General features: G+C 38.5%; 1 protein-coding gene across 1 annotated transcript in view; it reads right to left on the reverse strand.

The window, feature by feature from the left end:
* Window positions 1-4,203: 4,203 nt before the first annotated feature.
* The window catches only part of LOC137292115 (sodium-coupled monocarboxylate transporter 1-like), a 42,216-nt gene continuing 24,787 nt past the window's right edge, over window positions 4,204-21,632 (reverse strand). Inside the window, exons 16-17 of the mRNA XM_067823656.1 lie at window positions 4,633-4,734; window positions 4,204-4,266 (exon numbers count right to left, since the gene is read on the reverse strand). Coding sequence (XP_067679757.1) covers window positions 4,204-4,266; window positions 4,633-4,734 — 165 coding nt within the window. The remainder of the gene's footprint in view (window positions 4,267-4,632; window positions 4,735-21,632) is intronic.

Below are 21,632 nucleotides of genomic sequence, written 5' to 3' on the forward strand. Positions count from 1 at the left end.
ATCGACAAACGAATGCTTTTAAGCCGTATCCCATATCCACGAAGGACAGGCAATATTTGAGCAATCCTGGGCAGCTTGCACTATGCAATCTAACATAAATCCAACAATGAAATGTACTCTATGTTAAATCTGCCAGAGAATCTATGTTAACAACCGTTTCTAACATATCAATAGATTTGCCATGTAATACAATATATTCAGTCCACATGACTTAAACCGAACCTTCAGGGTGTGACATGCATACTGGTTCAGTGGGTCTGAATGGTCTGGTTGAGGACAACGAGAAGGCTGTTTTGTCGTTCCAAATAAACCTTACATGCAAGTACGTGTTTTGAGTCACCTCTTCGTTTTTTGGTTAAGGGTATGGTCGCAACCTTTTCATTTTTTGTAAGTACATCAGCCTGTTTAGAAGGACTGCGCGAAAAGAGCAACCCAGATGGTATCTGCTATTTCAGCAAGGTTCCCTTTTGAGCTGCATTCGCTGCCTTACACGCGCAAGCTGCATGTCGTTGGTTAACTGGACCCTGGAGCTTCAACGGAGAATGTTTCCGTTTGTGCTTATGCAAATTTATAGCCAAGAAATTAAGGTTTCTGTGATTTTAGGCTGTCTGATTTTCTTCCACAGACATCTCGGTGGAAGGATTTTCTTCAACCCAGCCTTCGGCGGAAGTCACCTGCGCCATCGTATTTTGGAAGCCTTCTGCCTTGTCATATCTATGCATGTTACACATGGCTGGAAACCCGAGGAAACGCTCTCACCAAATATGCAAACTTGAATATTATGCTGCCCCAGGTAACCGGTCCAGATTGAATCTCCGACGTGATGGTTTGTGTAATTTTACTGAACTTCAGTCTTCTATATCACAGCTATCATCATGCCACCATGCGGTCATGATATAATGGCAACTACTATTACATCTCATCTCATAAACTGAATTTCTATAAAGCATTTGAAAGCCATTTAAAGCGTGTTTTAGACAATGTATAGAACGCACATGTTGCACATTTACTTGTGAAGCTATATATATAGGTATTACTGTGCGAAATGCAACATATACTGGAGGTGATATAGATTGGCGGAATATAGATAAATCTGTACACCAGTTGTACCGGCGTCGTTAATATTTAAGTAATAGTTAATATAACTATAAAGCATTTGCAAGATCGTTCATGTGGGAATCTGGAAATATGTGATATGTTTGTGTGCGACATTAGATATTCGAGTTATACAGGAATGAATAATTATATACTTGACAGAACTAAAGTTACAATAGATTGGAATAAAGCCATAACACACCAATACCTGTAGTCTTAATATTTAAACCTTTAGTGTGATGGAAAGCCCTTGCCAATGCGGTTCTGCCAAGGTATAATGTGCATTTGAGTCGCAGCTGAGAGTGTGGCTATATGTGTGATTGTGTAACTGGACTTGCCTTTATTGCGGGTAAAATCGGGGATCTGGTGCCCATTACCCGTCAGTGTTGCGGCAGCTATAATTTCACGATCCATCATCAAACATCTAATGTGTAAAATGCATCGGAAAGCATTTGAAAATGCAGATCTGCCAAGGTATAATACGTTTTCCACTCACATGTGATAATCAGGCAATGCGCGTCAATATGTAAGTGCACTTGTGCCTGTAAAAACGGGGATTTGGTGGGCATCTTTCGTCAGCTGTTATTTCAGTATCCGTCATCCGAAATTAAAGGTGTAAAATGCGTCGGAAATACCTTGAAAATGCGGATCTACCAAGGTATAATATGCATCGGAATATACGTGCCATTATGTAACGACGTGTGTCTGTTTCCGAGGGAAAAAGCAAGGAATATGACGGTCTCTGCCTACGTGCGGAAGGTGGAGGAGGCGAACCGGCGCTAGAAGCAGGTGTTGCGACGCCGTCTGGATGCCACTCTATGGGACCACGCCAGCACATGAGAATGTGACCTACACTACTAGGGAAGGATGGCGTCCATTTGACATCAAAAACCAGTGCCCAGTTCTGGCTTTCAGTTCGTAAGTGTATATGTAAGTATGTTAAACGCTTGCTCACTCACGTTTCGATGTACGTAACATGAAAAGTACCTACAGCGTGAAAAACGTTTTCAGGATAAATCGAGCTTAAAAGCGCCCTGGCGTCGAACCCGGTAAAGACTGTTCACCTCTGATGATACCACCAGACACCTGATGATACCACCTGGGGACCAGCATTACGTCGATGTGCATGTGAATAGGATGTGAATAGGATGTGAATATTCAACGTTCAAGTGACGCTTAAAAGATGCGTCAGTAAGGTTGTTTACAAGTCTGTAACAGATGACAAGATGGGCGTAGACGCCCAACCAGGTGGTCCACGTCGACAACCTCAGGTGCTTCATGCACCTGGCGACATATTCATATATGATATTCGTGCAATATGTCTCTTTCTGCGGGTGCGAGACGATTGGTGCAATCGGAATGCAGAGATCAAACTCCTGTGACGTAAACTCTGAACTGAACTTAGTAAAACGATCCTTCCTGGTTCGTGTTTTAAAATAGTTATCCCTGTGATGGAATATTCAACAGACTCACGCAAGACATACTAGACACAAGGGATGCAGAATGGAGGATCCTCGCCTTTTAATAGGTACTCATGAGTATATCTTGCGTGGCCAACACGACATCGTTCTATGATGGACTGCTAGTATGGTGATCTACCTTCAGTTGTTGGCGATCTTTAGTCTGCTTTTATATTGTATTGTCCATATAGTGATGTCAGTATTGTAACTTTCCATGCTAGTTTTAATGCTACTTGTGATATTCTGGTTGTTTTACTGTCCTTCGTTGACAGGTTTTTTAACATAGATATAGTCCTTTTCATTGCTAAATGTTCTCGTCACGATATGACTGAAATATTGCCGACGTGACGTTAAAAATTAACTCACTCACTCACTCTTCTGGACTGAAACACAAGTAGGTATAACCGACATAGGGTTTTATTTCGTGTAATTTATTGATACCTACTTGGGTGTCCAACTTCTGCATTATTTCACGGATGTAAGATCTTATAACAGCTTTATAATCATAGTATGGAATAAGAAATGGTGTCACAGATTTGTTTAGCGCTGCCTTAGCAGCAAAATTGGTCTGTGTGTTCCCAGAAATACCAACATGGCTGAGAAACCAACAAGAGACGATGTCGCACTGGCCCTTAGTAAGATCATTAAACAATTCGAACACTTCTGTAAAAAGAAAGATGTTTAAAGGCCTGAGAGCCAAGAGGTTAAAGCATTCGCTCGTTACACCGAAGGCTCGGGGGCAATGTAATGTGTGAAGCTGGAGCTGATTTATCTGATATCATTGATAACATCACCCGAACACAACCATCCTTAGAAACAACATGCAAAATGTGTGGCATGAATGTGCTCCACTCTTCACACATGCACCCTGTAAACCTACCTGTAATCATTCTTCCGATACAACAAGCGGGTCCTAACTTCATTTTATGGATGATAATGCCCGTGCATGATGACGATGTCTTAAAGAGATGTTGTTTTGAGTGCTCAACAACATCACACAAATGGTCTGGCCTGCAAGGACACATGAACTTAATCCCACTGAACATGCTTAGGACATTAATTGAAGTCTTTTCATGCTTTCTTTACAGAGAGAATGGCAATACATTCGACATCATTTGGCTCATTTGGCCAATGCCTAGACGTGTACCAGCCTGTAGTTGTGTTCATCAACCTTGCTTCACTGTCTGACTTGAACCTTAACATTTTTTCCATCACTGCAGCACGTTTTGCTCAACAGTTTCACACTTCAAAAGGGCCACAAAATGGCCACAGAAAAGTCAAAATGGCCACAGAAAAGTCAAAATGGCCACAATTCTCTAGTGAAAATGGCCATACCAAAACGTCAAAACGGCCATACCAAAAGGTCAAATTGGCCACACCAAAAAGTCAAAATTGCCATACATAATTATTATAATATTATACTAGTACTCATAACGTTTGTATTATTTGATACCATGGTATAAAGATACGAAAGGAACTTATATCAGACAAAACGTGATGTCTATGACACATAATCAAATCATTTGAAAAATACATATATATATGTTCTTTATTCGTGTACAAGCAGCTTTTTATTGTTAATTTTTACTGTTTGTGAGCTACTTATAGTTCTTATAGTATCTTCTAATGGTCCAGTCAGCTGTTAAATCTAGTCAAAGACATTATCATTCCAATAATCCTCCTGAAGATCGGCCATGGCTGCTGCCTTCACCTGAAAAGTATAAGAACAATTACAATGGGCACAAGGATAAACAACTAATTGATCAATGGCCGCTAGTTAACGAGGCAATTCTAGGTTCACATATTAATTAAGGTTACAAATGCATGTAATCATGTGCTGATTATTAATGAACACGCTAATTAGAGGATAAGTGGGCATTACATCTCCTGACCTCTTGACGACTAAAATGAAATAAACTTAATAAATATTGCAAAATACATTATAATGTTTGTATAATATTTACAACATTACATTACAAATATGTATACAGTAATAAAGCATTACCATGAATTACCATTATTTACTAGATGATATATATTTATCATTCCAAAAAATATTTGAGAACAAGGGAAATACCTTTTGTAGATAGGTGTATTCACTAGACTCCATCAGTAGAAGTTTCCCCGTCTGTGAGCCGGTCTCGAGAAGGGTGAAGTTCTCTTCCAAGTCAGTGACAATCTCAAAGTATCAATTAGGAAAGTACTTCAATAATTAACACCAAGTTTTGGGTAATATAACTTCCACTGTTATTTAACACTTTGATATCAGGTAATATAAATGTCATGAGTGTGGCCATTTTGACTTTTTGTGTCGCCATTTTGGCCAGGCGTTGTGGTCATTGTCACTTTTTTGTGTGGCCATTTTGACTATTGTCAATGTGCCCATTTTGTCGTGTTCCCTGCTTTTGATGATTTGTCTATTATTGCTCAATACCATTTCATTTCATTTTGTTAATTGTGTGTACATATGTTTCACCTTTCTATTGTATCATTCTTTGTACATATTTCTTTGATGCATTTGCGTTGCATTTTATGTCAGCTTCTTTCACTCAAAATCATCAGATTTTGCGTCTGAAATAACTTTTGAACCAAATTATGAAGATATGGTATTTTGATTTCATATTTATTTTAGTCCAACTTCTATGAATTATGACCAATATTTACATATCAATGTGCCCGTTGCTGCATCACGACCAAAAAAACTTCAAGAATTAGAAAAGGCAGAGACAGAAAAGACCTGCCCTAGGATGAAACAGCATTTGTATAAAACGGCCAGTGTCTAAAACGTGTAAAACATTTAACAGGTTTGCAGAATGATCTGATGGTTTAGGCAAAAAGCTGTCTGTTTAACTTTTCATTTCCGGTTCCACAAACAGTGAGTGAGTTGATATTTAACGTCACATCGGCAATATTGCAGCCATATCGTGACGAGAACGAGTAATTATGATAATACAAATGAATTAATAGCACATACATTGTAAAACCCTGTCGACGAAGGACAGTAAAACTAACTAGGATATCACAGAGTAGAATGTAAAACTAGTGAATAGACCTAAAACAATGTATCTATAGAGGACAGTACAATATAAAAATGAGCTATAGGTTGCCAACAACTGAAGGTAGATCACCATACTAAGGACCATGGGGACTTACAGTACATTTGCTTCCTGCATGGAGCCTAGTTGGATTTACATCATCCCTTCATCTGTTAGCAATTTAGACAAATCTAGCCATAAAGTAAAAACACATTTATTCTATGATTAAAAAGCTGGAAAACTGAAATTTACTTCAACTGTTTTTGGACTTATGTACCCTCTCAGGAGGACAATTATTTTACGGTACTTCAATCCCCTTTGAGGGTACAGCCACTAATGATTTGAGTTACTAATTTAATCTTCCAATTTCAAAATATATATCTATTTACAGTGCAAGTAACAAATCTAATTCCTTTAAAAATGCAATAATTAAATGAGGGCTAATATTGCTAAAAAGATCCTTCATAGTTTGTGAATTAAAATTCTGATCCCTTGTGATGGAATACTCAACACAGTCAAGCAAGATATGCTTGACTGTGATTCTTTCATCACAAGGGATGCAGAACGGAGGATCTATTTTAAAATAGTTCTGGGTCTTTATGCTGTTTATACTTCCTGCAGAAATGCAAGCAATTTGTTTTTGTTATAGAAAATTTAAACCAGTTTTCAAGTGACCATTTTTCAATTTTATTGAGACAAATTTGTAATTGCCTCTCTATTGTATGCATATTTCTACCTCTACAAGAAACATTAAATCATCCACAAATAGTGATCCATCTACTGAATCACTTAAAACCTTAGAAAGACTATTGATTTTAATACTAAATAAAGTCACAGACAAAATGCTGCCTGTGTAACACCCTGATCTTGATGAAAGAAGTCTGAGAGGGTTGATTGAGTGAGTGAGTGAGTGAGTTAATATTTAACGTCACCTTGGCAGCCATATCGTGACGAGAACATTTAACAATGAACAGGATTATATGTATATTATAAAAACCTGTCATCGAAGGACAGTAAAACAAGCAGATTATCACAATTTGAAATAAAACTAGCGTGGAGCGTTAAAACTAATATCGCTATTTAGACGATGCAATATAAAAACAGGCTATATATATCGCCAACAACCGAAGGTAGATCACCACACTAGGGACCATGGGGACTTACAGTACCTTTGCTACCTACATGGACCCTAGCTGGATTTACACCATCCCTTCAGCTGTTGGCGATTGTAAGAAATGTAGCCACGATTAAAATAGAGGAGTACTACGTCTAAAAATCCTGGTAAGTTCAAATTTACTTCAAATGTTTTGGGACTTACGTATCCTCTCAGGGGGACAATAATTTTACAGTATTTTAACCCCCCTCGAGGATACAGCCACTAACAATCTTAGTTACAAATTCAAACTTCCATCCATAAAATATATATCTATTTACAAATCACTTAACAAATCTAATTCTTTTAAAAATGCAATAATTAAATGAGAATTTACGTTACTAAAAAGATCCTTCAAAGTTCGTGATTTAAAATAGTTATCCCTTGTGAGAGAATACTCAACACAGTCAAGCAAAATATGCTTGACTGTGATTCTTTCATCACAAGGGATGCAGAACGGAGGATCCTCGCCTTTCAATAGGTATTCATGAGTATACCTTGTGTGGCCAATGCGACATCGTCGCATAATGACCTCCTCAAATCTGGACTGATAACCCAAGTAAGTATAACCGATATAAGGTTTTATTTCATGTAATTTATTTAGACCTACCTGGGTATCCCACTTCTTCTGCATCAGATCACGGATGTAAGATCTTATTATAGCTTTATAATCTGAGCAAGGAATAAGAAGTGGTGTCATAGATTTGTTGAGTGCTGCCTTCGCAGCAAGATCGGCCATTGTGTTGCCAGAAATGCCTACGTGACTGGGTAACCAACAAAGGACGATGTCGCATTGGCCAGTAGCAAGATTATTATACAATTCACCAATTTCAATTAAAAGTGGATGTTTACAAGAAATATTTTTAATAGCCTGAAGGCAGGAAAGAGAGTCGGAATAGATTATATACTGTTTCTGTTTAGGGTGTCTTTCAATATATTTAAGAGCCGTTAGTGTGGCGTTAGCTTCTGCTGTAAAAATAGAACTATTACCTGGTAATCTAGAAGATATTGTTCTGGATCCAATGACAGTGGCACAAGCCACTGCGTCACCATCCTTGGACCCATCTGTAAATAAAGGTTCATAATTGCTATATTTATGTTTTAATTGATTATATTCTTGTTTGTATTGTAATTCATTTGTTTCTGATTTTTTAAAAGTAGTTAATGTTAGGTCCACTTGGGGAGTAACCAATTGCCAAGGAGGAGAAGACGGGAAGGAGCTATATATTCCAGCTCAATGCCGGCTGAAGAAAGAAATGGTTTAATTCTTAAACCAAGAGGCGGACCAAGAGAAGATTTCCTTTTGTATAAATCCTCATACAGAAAACTGAAAACACAGTTATATGCAGGGTTTGACTCACTGGAATATAATTTTGTTACATACTGTAAAGCCAATTTTATACGTCGCTGCTCAAGAGAAGTGGTGTCATAGCCTCAACGCACAGGCTGTCAACAGGTGAAGTTCGAAAGGAGCCAAGACAAAGTCTCAGACCTTGATGGTGAACACAATCCAAAAGTTTTAGGTTGCTTTTACAGGCTCCACCATATACAATGGAGCCATAATCAAGTTTTGACCGGATCAGTGATCGATAAAGCTGCAGGAGGGTAGCTTGATCCCCTCCCCACTTAGAATTTGAAACGACTTTCAACAAGTCAAGTGCCTTCAGGCATTTAGTTTTGAGGGATTTTGATATGTGGTAGAAACGACAAATATGAGTCAAAATTATTCCCAAAAACTTGGCCTCCTTTACAACTTTTATGGGAGATCCGTTTAGAAATAGTTCAGGATCATAATGCGGTTTATATTTTCTACAAAAGTGTATACAATTAGTTTTGGATTTAGAAAATTTAAAGCCGTTTTCAAGACACCATTTATCTATTTTATTTAAACACAACTGCAGTTGCCGTTCAATAGTATGCATATTTTTACCACGACAAGAAATATTAAAATCATCCACAAATAACGATCCATCAATTGAATCGTTTAAAACTTTTGAGAAACTATTTATCTTTATACTAAAACGTGTTACAGACAAAATACTGCCTTGTGGAACACCCTGATCCTGATTGTAATGATCAGACAGGGTAGAACCCACTCTAACTTGAAATTGCCTGTTATTTAAAAAGTTGGCTATGAACTGAGGTAAACGACCTCGTAAGCCAAAGTCATGTAAATCTCTTAAAATCCCATGTTTCCAAGTAGTGTCGTAGGCTTTTTCTAAATCGAAAAAAATCGATACTGCATGTTGCTTATTAATTATGGCATTCTTAACAAAAGATTCTAAACGCACTAAATGAATAACCACATTGAATATCTGTTATTAGGTTATTGGTTTCCAAGTACCAAACAAGTCGATTATTTATCATGCGTTCCATGGTTTTGCAAACACAGCTAGTTAATGAAATTGGCCTATAATTGGAAGCATCAGTATTATCACGTCCAGGTTTGGGGATGGGAACAATTATTGCATCACGCCACGACGAAGGGAAATTTCCACTTGTCCAGATGTTATCAAAAATATGTAACAGTGTCTCCAAACATGATTCTGGTAAGTGCTTCAGAAGTTGATAATGGATGTTATCAGCTCCAGAAGCAGTGTCGTGAGCCTGATCAAGAGCAGTATGAAGCTCATGTATCGAAAAGGTTTCATTGTAGTCTTCTCCATTATCTGCATTGAAATTAATATATTTCTTTTCTTGCTGGTTTTGATATTTTTGGAATTCAGGTACATAATTAGATGAGGAAGAATGTTTGGCCAACGTACCACCAAGTTTGTTTGCAATATCTGATTGATTAGTCAATAATTTGTTCCCATCTTTTAGATGGTGGATGCTAGATTTTGATCCCTTACCCTTTATTTTCTGGATCATATTCCACACCTTTGATATGGGCGTGCGCGAATTGATTCTTGATACATAGTTGCGCCAAGATTGGCGTTTACTTTGCTTGAAAGTACGCCGTGTTTTAGCATTAATGAGTGTTAATTTATCTAAATTGTGGACCATAGGATGGCGACGGAAGTAATGTTCAGCTTTCTTCCGTGCCTTCCTAGCCTGTTTGCACTCATCTGTAAACCATGGTTTTCGTATGTGAGGAACTGTAGAGGACTTTGGGATACATTCGTCAGCTATTTCATTTAGTGTATCTGAGAAACATTTTATGGCATCAGGGATATCATTAAAAAGTTCAGTTTTTAGTTGGTCAGCACAGAGACTTTCATATAAAGGCCAGCTAGCCTTTTTAAAATTCCATCTTGATGATGGAGGAACGTCAGATGGATTCACAGGGTTTAGTATGGTTGGGAAATGGTCACTTCCACAGAGGTCGTCGTGGACTGACCATTCAAATTCACTCAAAAGGTTGGAGTCCGTAATAGATAAATCAAGCGCTGAATATGTTCCTGTGCCAGGATGTAAATAAGTATTTGCACCGTCATTATAAATACACAAGTCATTATTTGAAATGAAATCCTCCAGTAATTTACCTTTGGTGTTTGTAACATTACCACCCCAGAGTGGGTTGTGGCCATTTAGGTCACCCATGATGATACATGGTTTAGGTAACTGATCATACAATGTCTGGAGATCAGACTGTTGAAGCACACAAGAAGGTGGAATATACAAAGAGCACAACGTAAACACAACGTGCAGTGTAATTCGCACAGCAACAGCTTGAAGATTGACATTCAGCAACACAGGGCTGTGGATCACTCCCTCCCTTACTAAAATAGATGAGCCTCCAGCAGCTCGTACCCCAGGAGGGGAAAAACTATGATACGAGCTAAAGTGTCGTATATCAATTGTATCTGACGCCTTCAAATACGTTTCTTGAAGGCAAAGAGCTGAAGGTTTCAATTCCTGGTTCAGTAGCTGTAATTCATTTAAGTTTGTCCTAAGTCCTCTACAATTCCATTGCATTAGTATTTGGGAATGATTCATCTCTTGGGCGGTTTGATTGGGGACCTCCTACCTCGCCCATTTCTTTTAGGTGAAGAACTTTCAATTCTACGGTGGATAGTTTCTGAGACATCCATCTCTTCTAATGATCCATACTTATTGTACAGTTTGATGGGATCATCTGAACCTTTAGACTGTCTACCAGTTTGATTTGCACGAGAAGATGTGTTGTCCGATTTACGTGACTCTTTAACGTTTTGGTCTTTTCCAGAATGTGCCTTTTGTGATAGTTCATGGTGTAAACCTGACTGTGATTTTGATGTAATTGTCATAGAAGGTAAGACGTCAGAGGCCTCTGTGGCTGAAATTTGATCAGCAGTTTGTGTAGTAGAATCAGATGTTACGATGGGCTTTGGGTTGACAGAATTCACCCACGTTATATCTGTCTGACATTGAGTTGATGCTGTCATTGTTGATACTGCGTTTCCTTTGGTCACATTTGCATACATATCAATCTGCTCATTATTTGGTACAAGTTTCTTTGCCTCTGCATACGTGATGTTTTTGGTGCATTTTATTTTGCTGATTTCCATCTCTCTTTTCCAAACTGGACAAGATTTACTGGAAGATGAATGAGACCCAGAACAGTTCGTACATTTTTTGACCGGACTGATACAGTCTTCAGTGACATGGGTAGTTTCACTGCAATGTGCACAGGTTATATTGTTTCTACAGGAATTGACACCATGCCCAAATTTCTGACATTTAAAACCCCGCAGTGGGTTAGGGATATACATGTCAACATCTATTTTACAGTATCCTGCTCTGACTGATTTTGGTGCAGTGGGAGATGAAAAGCTAAACAGGTACGTATTTGTGTTGATTGTTTCAGCACCTTGACGCCTGGTGAACCTTTTCACAAATCTAACACCTTGATCCCTCATTTCGTAAGTAATATCCAATTCAGTCATATCACTGAATAGTCTATCACGATCTCTAATAATTCCCCTGCTGGTATTGAGAGATCTGTGAGGAGACACACTGACTGGGACTCCGACAAGTTCATCAATTGACATCAGGTTTGTTGCTTGTTGTCGTTTGCAACACTCAATGAGAATTGATCCACTTCTCAACCGTTTGATATTTTTTATATCACCCGCTATTCCATGAATGCCCTTTGCAACAGCAAAAGGGTTAAGTTTAATTGGGGTTTTGTCAGGTGTTTCCATCACCAAGAATCGTGGCCAGTATTCAACAGATTTTGAAATGAGATCAACATCATCCGTCTCAGAATCATTTTCAAGCGTACGTTTGGATTTTTTAATGGGAGTTTGAAAAGCCATGTTTATATGGATAACGTTTCATCATCTTTACTCCCCACCCGCCACCGAGTGCCAACAAGGGCGATATCTATAGCTAACGCCTGTGGATGTCCAACAGACAGATATCAGAGATATAAGGATGATATACACCAGCAGTAAGTTCTACCAGTTTGGCCCATGAGCCATCGCCTTTTGGCACCAGCATCTAGGCAAATTTGTTTAAATTTAAAATTCATGTAACACAATGTATTCAAAAACACACAAGTCAGTAATATTTCTAAAACAACCAAGCCAAATAATCACAGAGCAATAACAATTAGGTGCTCAGGGCTCGGCATGACCAGCCGATTGATAGAACCGGGCCGGTTCTACCACCCGTCTAGGTGAAGTAGGGGCCAAAGTGGTGTGTTGAGCAAAGGGAACAATGTTCGAGCTCCCACTGCCCTCAACCACCAGACTACCGTCCTCCACCGACACGGGACGCAACCCACGGCAAACAGGTTGCCCAATTTGGTCGCCTCTTACGACCAGCAATGGGGTGCTGTAGACACATTCTGCCCCGGGTCCACACGGGAGAAGAGCACTTAGCGTTACCCAGCACCCACCACGAGGAGGTGGCTCTTCATGGGTGCCTGATCCCACACGTACTTTAAACTGTCTGTCATTTTAAAAAAATAGATATAAACTGAGGCAAACGACCTCTCAACTCAAAGAATGTAAATCTTTCAAAATACCATGCTTTCAAGTAGTATCATATGCTTTTTCAAGATAAAAAAAGATTGATACTGCATGTTGTTGTTTTTTAATGAAAGAATTTTTAACAAATGATTCCAAACGAACCAAGTGGTCAGTTGTGCTTCGGTTTTTACGAAAACCACATTGTATATCAGTAATCAGATTGCTGGTTTCCAAAATCAAAACTAAGTGATTATTTACCGTTCGCTCCATGGTTTTGCAAACGCAGCTAGTTAAGGAAATAGGTCGGTAATTTGATGGATCTGTATGATCCCTCCCAGGCTTTGGAATTGGAACAACTGTGGCTTTTCGCCATGAAGGGGGAAAATGTTGTGGTGTCCAAATATGGTCAAAAATGCCAAGTAACGTTTCGAGACCTGATTCAGGCAAGTGTTTTAAGAGCTGGTAATGGATATCATCAGGTCCTGTTGCAGTATCACGAGCCTGTGATAGCGCAGTATGAAGTTCATGTAATGAAAATACCTCATTATAATCTTCACCCTTATCAGATTAAACATTCACCGTTTTCTTCTCTTGGTGTGTTTGACAAGTCTGGAATTTTGGATGATAATTTGAGGAGGACGAATGTTCAGCCAAAGTTTCACCCAACTTGTTTGCAATATCGGATTTTTCAGTTAGTATGTTATTATCATTTCTGAGATGCTGAATACTACTTGATTTGGAACCCTTGCCTTTAATTTTTTGGATCATATTCCATACCCTTGACATAGGAGTACGGGAATTTATTTTGGAAACGTAATTTTTCCAAGTATGACGTTTAATGTGTTTAAACGTTCGTCGAGCTTTAGCGTTACATTATTTAAGTTATGTCCTGTGGGGTGAAGAAAATATTTCACTGCTTTCTTCCTCTTTTTCCTAGCCTGTTTGCATTCATCATTAAACCATGGTTTACGGATGTGCGGATTTACAGAGGACTTAGGAATAGTTTCATCAGCTATATGTTTCAGTTTGTCCGAGAACATTTTAATTGGATCAGGTACATCCATGAAAAGGTCTGGTTTAAGTTCCTTAAGGCAAGTGGCCTGAAATAATGGCCAATTGGCCTTTGAAAAATTCTATCTTGTTACAGGCGGATCAGCGGAAGGGTTAATTGCTGTATGTACTGTTGGAAAATGGTCACTACCACAAAGACCATTATGGACTGACCATTCAAACTCATTATAAACGTTTGAATCAGTGAGTGACAGGTCTATGGAAGAATATGTTCCCGTGGCGGGATGTAAATATGTGTCAGAGCCACCATTGAGTATACATAAATTATTATCAGATATAAACTCTTCAAGAACTTTCCCATTACTGTTGGTATCAAGACTTCCCCATAATGGGTTATGACCATTGAGATCACCCATTATGATACAGGGTTTTGGTAATTGGTCATACAAATCTTGAAGATCATTCTGATGGACAATGGAAGAAGGGGAGATATAGAAGGAACAAAGAGTAAGGGTTATATGTAAAGTAAGACGAACAGCAACAGCCTGACGATTGGTTTTAAGAGGAACAGGGCTATGAATTATACCATGTCTCACCAATACGGAAGCCCCACCTGTGGCTTTGTCACCAGGGGGTGAAAAAGAATAATAAGAATGGTATTTACGCAATTCGAACATTTTGTTTCAGGTACGTTTGTTGAAAACTAAATGCTGATGGTTTAAAATCATGTGCTAGTAATTGTACTTCATCAAAATTGGTCCTAAGTCCTCTGCAATTCCATTGGATTAAAAAGTTATTGTTCATTTTATAGCAGGTGGTAGTACTGGGGACCGACTTTTCCCCTTCCGAGGCGAACTGCTTCTATTTCGCGCACGGGGATGAGGAGAGACGTCCATGTCTTCTAAAAGTTGAAACTTGTTATAGATTTGTACAGGGTCACGTGATCCCTTTTGTACTCGATTAGTTTTTTGTCTGTAATCTACTTTTTGATAAGGATTTTTCACAACAGGAGATATTGTTTGTGATTCAGTCTGGCAAGCTGATGTTACATGGTGTTTATCAACAGTAGAATCTGATGCAATTAAAGTGTGTTTGTCAGCTTCAACCCAGGTGATATCTGTCTGACATGCAACTGACAGAACAGACTTAGTATTGGGGCGAGCAACAGCAATATGGTAGACCTGATGACTGCGGGAGGCGTCATTAACTAAACGTTTTGCCTCATGAGATGTGACATTCTTTTGGATTTGGATTTTGACAATTTCATATTCACGTTTCCAGACATGGCATGACTTTGACGAAGATATATGATCTCCAAGACAATTGACACATTTTGGAGACGACAAACAGTCAGAACCTTCATGATCATCTTTATCACATCTATAGCATGTTGCACGATTTCTGCAGGATTGGGCACCGTGACCAAACTTTTGACACTTGTAACAACGAAGTGGGTTTGGAATATACTGTCCCACTTCGATGTTACAATATCCAGCTTTTATGTACTTTGGGTGTTGGGGTTGAGAAAAAGAAATTAAGTATGATTTTGCATTCAAAGTTTCTCCATTTTTCTTAAACGTGATTCTTTTAACATGAGTGACTCCTTGGTTTTGCAGTTAAGTAACAATTTCCTTTTCACTCATGTGGGCAAGCCAGCGGTCTCTGTCCCTCAAGATGCCTTTGCTACTGTTCAAAGACTTGTGAGGAGAAACTGAAACTTCAGTATTTGCAAGCTGTTTTGTGGCTATGAGGGTACCTGATTGTTTTGCTGTTTTACACTCTATGAGGAGAAACCCTGATCTAATTTTTCTATTAGCTTGGACATCACCAATAAGTCTATAAATTGCTTTTGATGTGGCAAACAGATTTAGCTTGAGTGGTTCACCATCAGTCGAAGATACAACCAAGAATCTACTCCATGTATCTGGATATTTGTTTGTGATATTTTCCTCATCAGAGGACAAACACCCATCTAGTGCTCGTTTATGTTTTTTGGGTTGAGCCATGGTTAATAATAGAAATTTCAACATCCCAGCTCCCCACCCTCCACCGAGTAACACATGGACAATGCTATACACCAGTGGGTCTCCGACTGGCAGCACCAAGGATACTGAAATGGTATACTCCAGCAGAAGATTAATAGAAAATTAATCGATCTATAATATCTACAATATAAAATCAAATTTGTGCAGTTACATAGTCCACGCACAGGGCTTGGCATGGCCAGCCGATTGGTCGAACGATCATTCGACCACCCGTCTAGGCGAAGTCAGGGCCAAAGTGGTGTGTTGAGCAACAGGAACACGATTGCAGGCCCCTATTGCCAGGGTCCCCTCCTCCGCCGACATAGGGCCGCAACCCACGGCAAACAAGTTGGTGGACCAAATATCCCCCCGGGTCCACTACGGGGGTGTTAGCGAGCTCTTGGTGTTACCCAGCACCCACCACGAGGAGGTGGTGGCTCGCCACGGGTGCCGGTTCCACAAACAACTATCAAAGTTGGTGGCAGTAATATTCGTGTGGACACCTCAATACCACTACAGTGTTACTGCTGTCAGCGGTTTGAGCACAGTGCCTGAACATGTACCATCAGAACAATAACGCCATAACTAGGGAGAACCTGGTCACAAAACATTAATCCGGTTTTGTAGGACAATTTCAACACCAGTCAATATGACACATGAACAGAATATTTTGTTCTGGATGCAAAGCTTGTGTTATGTCAGCTGCTGTAGTTTTGTATATATGCTATAGTAGTTACCATCCATTAACACTGTTGATTGCCAGACAGGCATGATCTGGGTTACCAGCGTGTAACATCTTCTTTCTGTAACATCTTTCATAATCTCGTTCACCCGTCTGTTGCTGTGGTAAATGCAACCAAGTCAGTGATTTTACAAGGTATCAAAATAATGACTTACACTTTGATGAGACGCCATTGAAACCTCTTCTACTGTTATTAGAACCAGATTTTCAACGATCACTTCCTTTTCGGAAAGATTCGTAAAGAACCATTACAGCAATGAAGGAGTGATCAGCATTGTTTCTGTCATGCACTGACGAACAGATGTTTACACAGATACACAAATTAGTTATGGTCTTGGGATATATGTAAAATGTATCCTCAAAAAGATAATATTAGATAAATTGAATAGGTCAGTACAATTATATTCCTTTTCACCTATCACTCACTAGCAATTACTCTATCTTGCTGAATTAACATAGCCCTTTTCATCTAACCGTTTGACTTCAAACCGTGTAACTTTGCACTTGACAATTATCTGTTCTCACACCGATCTGAGCTTTAGTCTGAATGTGACTTACTCCACCAGGAATATAACCAGCATGGTGAGACATATCTTTTCCAACATAAAACGTGACATCACCATAACAGTGATTGAAGAAGTGGCCTTCCTCTGCCAGAAAGGTTCAATCGGCATGAAAAATATGAAGATTCCGTCACTGGAATGATCTCACCTATTGTTGTCCCTCCCTTGACCTTGACTGCCCAGACTGAATAGGGAAGTAACATCTACCAGGAACCACATGTCACATTGAATCTACTGTCAAAAGTTTTGACAAACTTGAATCTCAAACATACAACGTGATCGTGAGTGTCCAGGTTTCTATATATTGGGGGAATGTCCATCGCCTCGATAGATAATTACTTCACGATATTGCTGAAGTACTGCCGATGTGACTCTTAACTCACTCACTTTGCTATTTCCAGCCACTGCAACTTGTTGTTTGAATTAAATGGTGAATGATATATACGCTCTTAGCTCATAGAAATAGTGTGTACTGTTACGAGTGTGTATTTTCTGTATATTTATATATTTGTTGGAGTCACTGCCAACGCTTGATCATCAAATCCCGTCAACGCCTGAACCTACATTATCTGCTGTCGCACCGATCGCTGTGTTTACATTCTGCCATAGCTGTTCTCTCTCACACCAAGACTTTGGTGAGTTTGCTATATTGTATTTTGTCACCCATTGACTTAGATTTTGTCTCTCTTGAATCGTATTTGTAATCAGCATTGTTATATTGACTTATGGCTTTGTATACCTTGCTCTCGTTGCATAATAATACATAATTTTAACGTTTACGACTTGTCCTTGTTCTGTTTTGCAGGTTTACAAGGGGATTTCTTACATAGTTTATCATGGTAAATTCTGAACCGTCACAGTACCAACAATTACTGGGCCAGAATGAAAAGAATACATCGGCAGTTACTCGGACCCAAACATGTCCTATGGATGGAAACTTAACTAACGGGTATTTCCCTTGTTGATTAACTTACCTGAACAATATTTATGTTATACCTGCGTTAAGCATAGAAGCTGAAGATAAACTAGGTCATTCAGTCACTTCATTCCTCTGCTAAGGCAAAAGTTTTAGAACATGTAAGAGTTGTAGAGTTTTAGAGTGTGTGTGAGAGAGAGAGAGAGAGAGAGACAGAGAGAGAGAGTTGTAGATTCGCAATTCACACCAGAACCTCATGAGATGAAATGAACATGAGCATATTATGCCTGCTATGTTCCAAATCATTGATCTGAGTTGAATTTTGTGTCATGATACATGTACACGCATCTTTCATACATTTGCAACATAATAAATATTTTATCGAGAGAAAATATTCTCGAAGATTGGTCAAACTATTTTCGCTCGTAAGCAAAATGGTTTCTAATAACGCTATGATTTAAGAAGTATTACAAAATTAAAGTTAAAAATGGGTGAAAGTGTTTGTCATCATACTTACTGAAATGTTTCAATCCTATTCAACCTTTATTACGTGCGTTTTGAGCATGAGAAAACATTCTCACCCATGAGTTTTCGAATTACATTTTACATGTTGTCATCCTTAGCAGAGAGCCATGACAATAGTCTGTGACACTTTCTCGCTTTCTGGACAGAAATTAAACTCTGCTATGTATAGATGCCTATGGCGTCAGCCAGCATTACTGCTCTAAGATTAGGTTGTTCAATGGTTTGATCGAATGTGGCGACATTATCAGTAGTATAACAGGGTCAAAATTGTCATAGTTTACTTCCAGTTTTATATTAAAGTTCGAAATTCATTCTACAATGTATATTTGACTTTATTTTACACTAACAAACTCTACTTGCGCCTAGCAGCTGGCATATTATCACTTATTACCTCAGGATACAAGCTGTCCCAACTGGTCAAGCGATTCTACATACAATCACAACCGGTCAGGCGACACTACATGCAATTAAATGTTAGGTCATTTTGCATATTAATCGTAACACAGGGCTTTGGCAACGCAGGGAGCCTGATAGCGCAGCCACAGCTGACCAAGTCAAATATAATCTATCAAAGGAACCAGCACAAACTGTGACATTAAAGCGGCATTGATAATCTTTAATTATCTAACTTTCACTATTTCGGTATTCAGCGCTAAGCATCTCTCCTCCAAAACGGGCTTTAAGTAACCAGCATGTCACATATTCTGTTGTCGAAACTAACAATTAAACTTGTGCGTATGGTCTTGCTTTCAACTTCGGACAGGAGGACTCGGGTATATATACAGGATGGTTGCACAAATAATTCCTGCTTTGCCTGAGATCCCTCTCTGTTTGTTTTTGAAGGTAAGTCGATTTTACTTTGTCATTTTTGTAAGACTCTGTCTATAACTCTGGTACTCTGCTTGAACATTGAATGTAAGTTACATTTAGTCAAGATTCGTAAAATGCCGTTCCAACTCCCTAGTTTGTCGGGATATTTCATTTGAATTGTGTCGTCAAATACAGTACTCAACATATACAGTTTGGTATAAAAGGTTGATGTATTGTAGTGTTTTTACGTTACAATAGTTTATTCTTGTACGGGGTCGTGGATGCTAAAATAGTTTACACACATTCAACGTGTACAACGTTATTGAAGCAGTCCCAATTGTTACAGATATATCCTTGTTAGGTACACTATTTGCCATGTATGTTATATGGACGATTTTTCTATGCCATGTTATCGCCAGAAACTCATATATATTTATGTTCAAGATATCCAGTTTGTGACTGCATATGTTCTAGAATACAATAATACTTTATGTAAACTCATCTAGCTAAACGCGCACATTCTGGCAACGTCTTATAAATATATGTTCATGTAATGTGCACACATTATCATGACGCTGCGGCGATGTAGTAGTAGTCTAGAATAGTTCTAAATGTACAGGCATTTTTCTTTAATATCAGTCTCAGTATGACATAATCAGAGAGAATCCACTTTTCGTTATAACACATATATTATTGTGATCATTAAGCCGTCACGGTCAGGCGCACACAGGCGTCTGTGCAGTATGTAAATCATGAGGCTCAGCCTCATCGTCACCATGGCAACTGTAAACTTAAGTTGAAGTGCTTCGTCAGTTATTTCCATGTTTACCAGTTATCGTTTCTTTTAGAAATCAAAACTGCGAATGTTTCAAATATATTATCACGTTGAAGTATATACATACTATTGATCTCCATTTACTGTACTTACTCTAATATTTGACAATGATAAAGTTGAAATAGTTTTCATTATTCAAGCAATTATTCGCGTTACCTTTATTCTTGAAGTAAAAGTTAATGACTAATCCTTTCGGTTCGTCAGTGAATTTTAATTAGTCATTTATAGGTATTGCGTCAGAACAACTATGATGTTGATTACTTGTCTTACCTGGTTATTCTCGAATATCCGCAACTGATTGACCTGATTCATTGATTGTTCTGTTTACTGATTGATTGACTGGTTTACTGATTTATTGATTGTCTAAAGAATATTAAAGATTTCCTGCTTTGCCTGAGATCCCTCTCTGTTTGTTTTTGAAGGTGTAGAGATCCCCGAGTTAATTCCCCGCAATAGTTCTAGGCATAAACAGGCCAAAAACAAGCCTGTTTCAGCAGAACAACAACAGTGAAAACCACACACGAAACACTACATATTCTGGTTCGCAACATGATTCCACTACAGTTGTAGTGACCAGTAGATATTTGTCTAATTATGTTTTTAGCACAACGATGCCACAGTTTACAATGCGTCCCTGATCATAATTCCTGAGTCATCGATTGTGATGTCATCATTTCCTAAATATTTTTTATTTGTTTCAGATACTTGTTTTACTCCGGATTTATACATAAGTATATACTGAAAACATGTTGTGAGTGAATGATAGTTAATATGTATCGTCATATTGAGGGTATTTCAGCCACACCGTGACGATAACATTTAGTTATCACCAACAAGTGTGTAAATTAAAAATCCTGCTGACGAATAACAATAAATATGCTACAGTATCATAGAGAAGATAAAAGTAGCAGGAACAAGACACAAATAAAAATAGGCTATAGATTACCAGCACCTAAAGGTAAATCATCATACTAAAAACAAAGTGTGATATGTAATAAAATCCGACATATACATTGCATATTATCATAAATGGAGCCTCAGCACAGAAACGCGCAATACGAAGACAACATCTGGCATTTTAATTATGCCTGATTCATAAAATACTGCAGGAAAGACTTACCCTAGTTTAAACAAAATGTAGTAGATATTGCTTCGTGATAAAGTCAAGTGTCTGTAACAACAAATGTTGTATGTGAGAGCCCCACGCAGAAATTGTCGAACGTTTGAAACAGCGTTCTAGTGACTATTAGGCCATTCGTTTGGTATTTAAAACAGGTCAATGTGATATAATAACAGCTGTATTCTATAAGTGACCAAATTCTCATGCTACTATGAATAACTACTATAAATCACTTAGTCTATAAAGGTATTACAGTTACAGTACCATTCGAGAAACAACAGCACTGATTGCAGGATAGCGGTAGATATGGTAGTTTTCACCATGCTGCAACAATGACGCCAACATAGGCGGAGTATCCACTGTAAGGGTTATCTACACACAGTTGCTGGTTCTTGTGTCACGTATAGTCTCTTATATATACCACAACATAAATCATGAAGATTCGT

The sequence above is a fragment of the Haliotis asinina genome, chromosome 7 (assembly GCF_037392515.1).
Source record: "Haliotis asinina isolate JCU_RB_2024 chromosome 7, JCU_Hal_asi_v2, whole genome shotgun sequence".
Taxonomy (NCBI): domain Eukaryota; kingdom Metazoa; phylum Mollusca; class Gastropoda; order Lepetellida; family Haliotidae; genus Haliotis; species Haliotis asinina.